This window comes from Corapipo altera, unplaced genomic scaffold (assembly GCF_003945725.1).
Source record: "Corapipo altera isolate COAL_440 unplaced genomic scaffold, ASM394572v1 61286, whole genome shotgun sequence".
In the NCBI taxonomy this organism is placed as follows: Eukaryota; Metazoa; Chordata; class Aves; order Passeriformes; family Pipridae; genus Corapipo; species Corapipo altera.
Genome location: NW_020884907.1, coordinates 6,647,130 through 6,657,037, shown reverse-complemented (window position 1 = coordinate 6,657,037; position 9,908 = coordinate 6,647,130). Strand labels below are relative to the sequence as shown.

At 44.8% G+C, this 9,908-nt stretch overlaps 1 protein-coding gene across 1 annotated transcript; it reads left to right on the top strand.

Annotated features, from left to right (window-relative positions):
* Positions 1-811: 811 nt before the first annotated feature.
* On the top strand, positions 812-9,590 carry TXN (thioredoxin). The gene is made up of 5 exons (XM_027652591.1): positions 812-1,020; positions 6,203-6,307; positions 6,988-7,047; positions 7,860-7,925; positions 9,357-9,590. Exons 1-5 carry the CDS (start codon positions 997-999, stop codon positions 9,417-9,419), a joined length of 318 nt encoding a protein of 105 aa, XP_027508392.1. The 5' UTR covers positions 812-996; the 3' UTR covers positions 9,420-9,590.
* The last annotated feature ends 318 nt before the right edge of the window (positions 9,591-9,908 follow it).

The following is a 9,908-nucleotide window of genomic DNA, read 5'->3' as shown; positions in this document are numbered from 1 at the left end:
GAAATCCTACCAGCCCAAGGGAAGGACGGAAGGACTGCGGCAGCCCTGTTTTGCACTCGTGCAGTCTGTGCGGGCAGTGGTGCACCAGGATGTGGTAGAACAAAGGGTATCTCCAAAACAGACAGAAATAAACTAGGTAAATAGGAATTTAACGTTTCACGACAGAGTCCCCTCGGAAGGGAAAGCTGAGCTGTTTCTGTGAGGACTTTACGCTCCTGGCAGAGTCCCTCCAAGAGGGAAACTCCGAGAGATGCTCAGTGTCTCGGCTGGATTCCAGTGTTTTCCCGGGCAGGCACCGCTCGTGTCGCTGAGCCCTCTGCGCTGCAGAAAGCCCGCGTCCCACAGCGAAACGGCGCCGCTCCGTGCCTTCGGCAGTGGGAAGGAAAACAAGAAGGGGAAAAAAGAAGAAAGACAAATTGTTCCCGTGCCTAACTCCTGCCTTCCCGCTCCGCAGCAGCCCTGCCGGGCCCCCACTGTGGGCACCGCCCGCCTCCCTCCTTCCCGTAAAGCGAGCGGGGCGCCGCGCCAGACAGCCTGGCCCGCCGGGGGGGCAGGGGGAGCCGAGCACTTCCTGCTCATCGTTACACAGCACTTTTCCAGCCTTCACGGGCTCTCCTTTCTGCGGCCGCTGCCGCTGCTGCCTCTCCCAGGCAGCCAGCAGAGATGCACTCCCCACTCCCTGCCGGGGCTCCGCCGGGCGAGAAGACGGGCGGCGTTGGGCCCGTGCCCTCCGCCGGCTCCCCCCACCGTGGGGCCCGTCCCGCTCCCCTATCCCGGGGATCCCTCGGCGCCATGGGGCGGGGAGGAGGGAGCGGGGAGGGAGGCGAGGGCCGGCGCGGCGCATGCGCGGCGCGACACCAGGCATATAAGGGGCAGCCGGGGCGGCGCGGGAGTAGAGCTGGGGAGGCCCGAGCGCGGCGGGAGCACACCGAGAGCGGGCACGGAGCCTTGGCCTCTTGCCTTTAAGCCACTGACCCTCCTTCCCCAGCCGTCACCATGGTGAAGAGCGTGGGCAGCCTGGTGAGTCCGATGGGTGAGGCGGCCACGTCCTTTCGCCGTGAGAGAGGAGCGTGGTGGGGCGAGCATCACCTTCCCGGCGGGAGGGTGAGCGGGGCGGGAGCGCTGCCGGGGGCAGCTCGCCGAGCGGCGGACCCCGTTCTCCTGCCCTGGGCTCCCGAGAGGCCTTGGCCTGCGGGAGATGGCAGTGAAAGCGCGTGTGCCGCCCGGGCAGGCGGAGCCCACTCGCCCCTGCGGCGGGAAAGCGGGGAAATCGCGGCGGGGGGCTCGGTCAGACCACGGGGAGGGGTCAAATAACTGCGCGACCCGAGGCTTCAGGGAATCGGAAAGAGGAGGGAGATGATGTAATTCCACACTACGACAGGTTTGTTGCTCATCGTCTTTTAAAATCTTAACGAAAAGGTTCTGTTTTTCAAGCGGGTAACGGGTACAACAGCAACAGAAGGAGAGGACGTAGTCTTAAGCGGTACCGAGGGAGGTTTAGGTTGGACATTAAGAGGAATTTCTTCACAGAAAGGGTGATTAGACACTGGAGTAGGCTGCCCAGGGAGGTGGTGGAGTCACCATCGCTTGGAGGTGTTTAAGGAAAGTGGACGTAGCCCTTAGTACCATGGTCTAGTTAACAAGGTGGTGTTGGGTCATAGTTTGAACTCGATGATCTCAGAGATCTTTTCCAACCTAATTGTTTCTGTGATACAGTACCCTAATTCAGAAGTCCCGGCTTGCCTTACGTACTGCTAGTGTGTAGGGGACCAGGCAACCTTCTAGTAGAGTTTGGCCTAAGTTCTAGTGTGTTTCCGGGTAGGAGTTCAAGGAAAACATGAATCCAGTTTTCTTGACTTGAAAGGACCTGCTAGAGCCCATTCCCGTACTCAAAAAACAGGAGTTACTGCTATGAGAAGTATTTCCCTTACTATGGTGCTGTCTGACGTTTTCAGTATGCTAATGCAGCACGTCACTGTTTAAATGGTTCTGTGAATACAAATACGTCTGTGGCTCTGAGATACAGAATAGTAATAAAGCCTAAACCAACACATGGAGAATACTGTGCTGGTGATGAAATAGCATGTGGTCTTGTGCACAGCAGCTGATGTGGTTGATGGACAACAACAGAGTATTTGTTAGCTCTAACTTATGAACCCAAGTCTCAAAAAATATTTTTCATGAAAACTTAGCGAATTCTTTATTTCAGGAGAAGTCCTGTTGGACTAGTCTTGCATTTTGAACTTGAACTTTGGTTGACGTGTCAGTTTAATCTCACTTTGAGGTGTCTGTAATGCTGTTTGGCATCCACGTTAGTCTTCTAGGCTGTGCTCTTCTACAGTCAGTTCCCCTCATAAATGAAAATCATGTCAAACCTCCCCCACTGGACTCTGAAGGTGTTAACATCTTACACATGAATATACAAACTAGGACTTTTGACCCCAGCTCAAAAACCTGTGCACAAAGGAAACTCCTTAAGATAAATGACATGCCTCATAATTCAGGTCCTGGAGATGGAATGGTATGTGAACTCAACCTGAAATTGTTGTTCTGGCTCACACCTATGCCCCCTTTCCCTTTCTCTGTTTATGGAGGTACAGGAGGGGCAAACTTTGAGTAAGGTTGGAGGTTTTTGTTATAGGCAGGAACAGCTTAAAAATGGCAAGTCAATAAACTGGGCTTTGGAGGAAGAACCTGCTCTAAATTAACTAGGCTTCCACTGTCCTCTTAGCTATGATCATTGATTAATAGTCTGCTGTAGTTTAAAGCACAGTTTTGTTGCTCATCCATGGAGAGTGCGGACTCAACAGTCATGCTGACAACAAGGTTTTAACATCAGCAACACACAGAGTATTCAAGTACAGTGCAGCTGGGATTTCTGGATTAATTCTGGCTTTCAGTAAAGCAGGTTTGTATTCTTCTCTGATACAAAGGGGAAAACCCGTTCTTCTACTATCTGCAAGAGCTTCTGTGAGTGATGTCTGTAAAGCAGTGTGGACGTGACAGCTAGCTAGATGTGGCCCCTTTCCCTACACACTTCTTCAGAAACTGACTAGCTTCTACAGAATGGCTACTTTCAGGGTGGTCCCTCTGGAGTACCTGCTAGTGCATAAGAGCCGCACTTAGGTTGGTTTGTATGTATCATTGAGATGTGTGAGTACTCTTAACTTGTAAGGGGGTTTGCCTGTGGGACATAATGCCTCTTACAGCAGAAGCTAACAGGGTGTATAAACTTAAAAAACTGATGCTACCAAAGCTTTCCTCTTTGTACTAGATGCCTCTCTTGTTATTTAAATTAAAGGAAATACTGAAAACTTGCAGCTTCAACTACAGGTGATAGTTCTAGATGTCATATCTGCTAGGGTGTTCAGGCAGTTGAACCTTCAGTCTGTTTATGCCAGCTTCTGTATTTACAAAAAAACCCCGCTGAATTATATAGTAACCAGTCAGCTGATGACTAGGTTAATCCAAGTTCAAGGCTGACTTGATATGAGTTAAAAAGAATGTTTATAACTAAGTTTTAATCAAATCTGCCAGATAGCGTGGACCTATTTTACCTATTGCTGAGAGCAGGAGACTCCTTTCAGCACCATCTGTGGCCACTAGCCTCCATTTGGAGGCATTACCTGGTGCTGGGAATCTCTGATGCACTAGAGACTTTCATTATTAGAGCTTTATCTCTTGCTTGGCCCTTGGCAACAGATGCCTGCTACCTACATGTTTGATGAATGCAGCATGTGCTTTTCTGCTGGAGGACAATACAAGCCAAATGAGGTCTTGTCTATGCATAGGGAGGTTGTAGGAAGAAAAATAAAGGCAAAACTGACCAGCTGGCTAGCTGAGGTTTCCCCCAGTAAGGGGGAGAAATTGCTGGTTAACAAAGCTGTAAGATCCTCTAATAGTGTGACAAAATGGTCTCATGGTGGGAGGTTCCTCTTCTGGTAACAGATTATTTGTTTTTTCATATGAAAACTTGTAACTTCACAGTTAACACAAAAGACAACTATAGAAGTCAGTTGGACAGGTCAAACAGCTTCTTTGCCCCTCTACTGTGTTCTTTTCTCCAGGGAAATTAAGTTCTCTGGCAAAATCTCCAAAACTTCTCGCTAGTTTTAACTTGGAAGGGTAACGCCTTTAGACCCAGCATCTCTTTTCACTCCCACAGCAATTTTAGCTGATACTAGGATGACTTGCAGGGTGACATCTGATTTGTAGTCAGGACCAGGTCACCAGTGGTGAATGGTGTGGGACTGACTGTAGTTATCATGCCCTCCCACTTTTCCTGTGTTCTGTGCAGTGGCAAACCTGAGGTATGTGGGCATATGAAGCCCAAGGCTGGGCTTCCTTTATCAGAATACAGTAATTATGTAGCTGATTAGAAGACTTAAGGGTTAAAAGAGGATGGTCTAACTGGCAGGTGCAGGAAGTGGAATCAGTAAAGAGCTGGTGATGTTACAGTGCAGAGGTGTGCGAAGCTATACCAAAAATCAGTAGCAGGATTTCAAGGCCAAAAGAGTGAGGTTTGATTGAGGGCCTTATGGTGTAAGTAGCTGCAGGGAACAGCTACCATGGATTGCTGTATACAGGGACATTAAACACTGTTGGTGGGAATGGGATGTTTTTGGAATTGGGGCGCAGGAATGCGTACTGTGTCAGTACAGGAGTGGGGTGATGTAGGGAGGCAGGAAAACTTAACTGTTTCCATTTCTTTCAGAATAAGAGTAGGTGGTGTGCAGTGTTACTACTGGTCTTGTAGCAGAGTAGACTGTGACTGTCCAAGATGCAAAGATGGAAGAACCAACATCAGTGGAGCCTGTGCCTCTGAAGAGAACTACATGGGGAGGGGAAAAGTCTGTTAACAGGGAGACATAATAATTCTGTGTGAAGTTACAGGAAGTTGTGAAGATTTTCACATAGGATTGATTATATGTAAGAATGCTCATGCAGGACTTCTGCTTGCTTGTTAAATATACTCATGTCCAGTCTGACCGCGTGCACTCTTGACTCCTCACCTGCATGGTATTCTTTAATGGGAGGAATAGCCTACTAGAATCAAGTGTTGACTTATTGTGACTGATTGCAGAAGCTGATCTTAATTAATTAGCTCCTGCACTGCAAAACAAACTACTGTGTGTATCTGGGAGTAACCACATTGTTTTCAGTTAGCTGTTGCTGATAGAACTCCAGCGCCTTGGTTTGTTAAGCTGGGGGAGTACAGCAGCTGTCTTGTGTGTGCATAATCTGAAGTGAAGTTTATATTAACAGCTCTCCTGAAGCTTGACTGCCATGAGAACAAAGCTGAAAATTGTTGTGGTGGCTTGTAATTTCTTTGAAAAAGACACTGTCAGAAAGCAGTTGATCAGCACTTTCTGCTTCTGCGTGAGATACTTGTTTGCCTCTCGATAGCATGCGAGTATTTTATGGCTTTTAACATCTTTCATTTCTATTAAAAACATCCACTTTTTGACCAGAAAACATGAATAATGGCATGTAATGATGCTGAATTCCAAGGAACGTTGTCCAGAAATGATTGGTGTGACTAAGTGCAACACACAGACTTGAAGACTCTGAATTAAGTATTGGGTGTTTACTTCTCTAGACTGTATGTGTAGCATTGCTTTGGCTAGTGATGTTACATGTGGGTTCACTTGGCAAAATAAATAAAATAAATGTCCTGTGAGATTGCTTTGGAAAACATGCTGTAGAGTAAACCACTCAACATTTTAGTGTTAGCCATTGATTGGAAAAAAACATCAAACTGGAGGAGTGTACGAAGGTTTGTGTCTGTGTCCTTTTCAAATTCTACAGAGGAAAGTCAGTCTCAGAAGAAAATGGAAGTCTTCCTTCCAAGACAGAAATGAGAAAATGGATTATTAAAAACTGTAAGGATCACATTTTGGGGATAACACAGAGCTATCAGAGCTAAGCATTGTAACTAGAGAATTTCTAGCTTATGTTTCTACAATTCAGTGAGTTAGACTGAGCATTGTGGTAGTTTTCTAATTTAAGACTCATAAGATACTGGCTGATGCTAGCACTGATGAAAGCAATTCATACTGAAGCCCTTACAAATAACCCAGTTAAGTATTTAAAGAGCTACCATAATGTGTTAGGGCTGAGAGCTAGCAAGCATTGGGATTACTCTACATCCTTTAGGAAAGGAGGGGGGAAATTATGTGTGGGTTTTTTTGTTTGTTTGTAGACTGAATTTGAGGCGGAACTGAAATCTGCTGGCGAGAAGCTTATTGTAGTCGATTTCTCTGCTACATGGTGTGGACCATGCAAAATGATCAAGCCTTTTTTCCATGTGAGTAGTTCTTCTTTTTTTATTTCTGCATTAAATTGTATATAAATGTTTTTGTGTTGCTTGACAATAACATGGAGGAAAGTACCTTTTGCCACGTGCGATTGCCAGCATTTTCTGGAAAAAGGGAGAAGTTGCAGAAGTATCTACTGTTAAAACTATCAGCTTAAGTAGACTGACCTTCTTCAGTATAGCTGGGAGCTAAAGTGTGGTTTAGCTGTCCTAATGCTTACATGAATTTTGGATCCATAGGGACCTGCCAGTTGCATTGTCTCAAGAGTGAGATACAGAGAGGAAACAATGCTTATCCTTCTGTACACAGTTATGAAATTACTCCAGCTGTGTTTAGGTGGCAGTATCATCTCCTGGTAAAGTGTGAGATAAGCTGTATCATCTTTTGGTGATCAGCTGAAGGCTGCAAGAGCAGGCTTTTCACCTGTGTCTTGGGATACTTGAGTCTTGGTGGGGAGTACGTTTGAAGAAGTCTCAACAGGCTTCTCCAGAAAGAATCTGGAGCAGAAAAGAAATTTTTGCTCTGGTCAGTAAAACAGCTGCTTTATGGTAACAAGGCATATTTCAATGGGGGGTTAAGCAACACCAGCCTTACAATATATATGAATGTGTCTTTTAAAAGAAAGCTTTCCTGGGACAGTGTAACTGTATAGTTTTTTATTTCATTTTAGAGCTTGTGTGAGAAGTATGGCAATGTGGTGTTCATAGAAATTGATGTGGATGATGCCCAGGTAAGTTTTGGGGTGGTGCTGAGGGAGGACAGCTAAGGAGTTCCACAGAAGTGACAAAGGAGAACTCTTTTTATGATATCCTCAACATACTGAAACAAAGCAAGAGATTACTTAAACTTAAAAATGAGACATAGGGCTTTGGCTGGAAAGAATTATCTTTTTTTTTTTTTTTTAAGAGAACACCTGAACAGAGCAAACTGGCTTGGTTATCATCACACTTGAAGTCCTATGGCACGTGTTAGATAACTTGGGAACACTGACCTTTTGTTTTGGGAGGGAGTGTTAGTCTAAGGCCTTAAGCTGCTTTGATGCAATCTTCGCTAAACCTACTGGTTCAGAACTGTCTCATGGTCTGTCTTGTCTTTCCGCTGGTCTTGGCACTGTTTCCTCTTTTATTAAAAATGAAATTAAATCTTGAATTAAGTGCAGTAAAATGTCTGCTGTATTGCAGTTCCAGCAGTATCAAATACGGACTTGAAAAATGTCAGGTTAAAGCACAAGAGTTGCCATAGGGCTTTTGAGCCTTCCAAACAGTCACATCTGTTTTTGATGCAGAGGGCTGTTTTTCTCCAGAGTATAGGTATAGCCAATGTGGTTTTGGTATTGCATGAATTAAATGTCAAAGATGGGATCTTTCAGGTTTACCTCAAGGAGATGTTAGCACTGCACTAGTTTTGCTAGTGAGGGACTAACAGAAGTGCTTTTGTTTTATCTTGAGCAGTAATAGCTTTGCCCTATCACCTAAACAGAAGTAAGATAGTGGATTTTTTAATTTAACATCCTTGAGAATATTGGGGTTTTGTCTCTTCCAGGATGTTGCTTCACACTGTGATGTGAAGTGCATGCCAACGTTCCAGTTCTACAAGAACGGAAAGAAGGTAGGTTCTTCTCTTTTGGAAATGCAGCAGGCAAGCTAAGCACCTGAAAGAAGATTGGGAATAGTCTGCTGTCTCTTGATAATGTCTCTGGGGCACCACTAGCATTAAGACAGTCCTGAAAGCAAGCAAGTTCATCTTAGCACCACATCAGATGTAACATGGGCCAGTAGCAGACTGGTGATCCACACTGTATTGTTACAGGTAGTGAACTGGTGTTACAGGTCAAACTTACAGGCAGAGCTTCATTAGAGATAGTAGAGTGAGTGACATGTCTGGATTAAGCCTGCTGGTCTGTCTGCCTAGCACCCTGCTTTTTACTTCATAAGTATTTGTTCTCCAATGTAACTCCTATCCAAGCAGAGACATAACTACAGGTGCCTATGGAATCCCACCCAAACAAAAGTCTCTAACCTGGTTGAGCTTATATACAGCAAACAACTGTTTGGATTATTTCACATGGGATCTGTGTAACTTGTGAAGTGAAGGTCCTGTCCCTGTCAGGGGACTGAGGAGATCTCTTGTGCCTACTCTGCCAAGAGGTGGATGAGGTAGGATACAGATCATGCTCTGACAGCGTAGTGCAGGGTAGTTTGAATAGCTCTCTGCCTGAACTCAAGAATTGTTGAGCTTAATGTGTTGTATTGGGCTTTTAGTTTGCCAAGTAAGAGAGGCTTTTCCAAAGTAAAACAGTTCTTGGGTGTAAGTTCTGTGGCTGAAGACAATGGAATTGCACCTTGGAAAGTGAATGTCAGATGTTGCGTAACTTTCAGTTTAATATGGGGCCAAGTCGTGACTAATTATGAGCCTTTGACAGTTCTCTTAGGGTGAACTTCCACAACTTCCTGATGTAGTTGGAAGAATTGAGATTAGTGTGACAGTCTGTGTGTGGCTTTTTTTTATTAAGCAAGCAGTTTCATGGCCTGTAGTGTAGTTCTGCTCTGTACCTTGAGGCCCTCTTGCTGCAGGAACACAGCTGCTGCTTTTGAGATGTGAATGTTGCCTTTCTCTTTTTGCCATGGAAGTTGCAAGAAGGATAATTGTCACAGGAGAAGCCAGGCTCAGGGATAGATCATTTGGAACAGTACTTCCAGAATTTGATTGGTAAGGTCCTGAGCAGCACAAGGTAACTATGAGCTACCTGTGATAAGTAGTGACCTTCAGAGTCTCTTCCAGACTCTATTTGAGTCTTAGACAACATTGATTTAGGATCAGTGGTAGTATGGAAGTGATTATTGATAGGCTTTTGTTCCAACTTTTGCATGAGTTGAATGGGAAATAAATAGATGAACATCTGCAAAATACTCTGTTTCAACATTGGAAAAAATTTTAGTCGTAGCAAAGTTGGATAGATGTGTATGTGACTGGATGCTATGCAACTAAAGTTATGAAGCATTGAATGCAACAGTTCTAAAAATCAGTCTCTCTTTGCAGGTGCAGGAGTTCTCTGGGGCCAATAAAGAGAAGCTGGAAGAGACCATTAAAAGTCTAGTCTGATCTCCAGCCATGGAGACAGTGAAGCATGACTGCTTCGGCTAAATTATAGCCTGTAACTTTTCTACTTTAAAAAAAAAAAAAAAGAAACAAGCTAGCTAGGTTAAGTGGTGGACATTCTCCTCTTGATCTATATAAATGAGTACAATAAAGTATAAATTCTTCACTTTTGGATATTGCTGTGTGTTTCAATTAAAATGTGGGGGATTTCATAATATAAATAAGGTGCCACTTTTGCTGTGGTAAAGGAGTACTCTGTGGATACAAAGACTTTTGTCAAAGGCAACCTGGTCTATTGCTGGGGGTGGAAAATTGTCTTGCATGAGATAGCAATGACAGTTGCTTTAGGAGAAGTCTGCTGCCTCCTTACTCAGATGGTAGTCACCAGGCTATAATCTGGTTACAAATAGAGAAATGGGAGTCAAGAGAAAAAAGGGTGGTCACTGGGTGGAATCGGTTTTCTTTTGTTACCTCTTTTTAGTTAAAAGACTT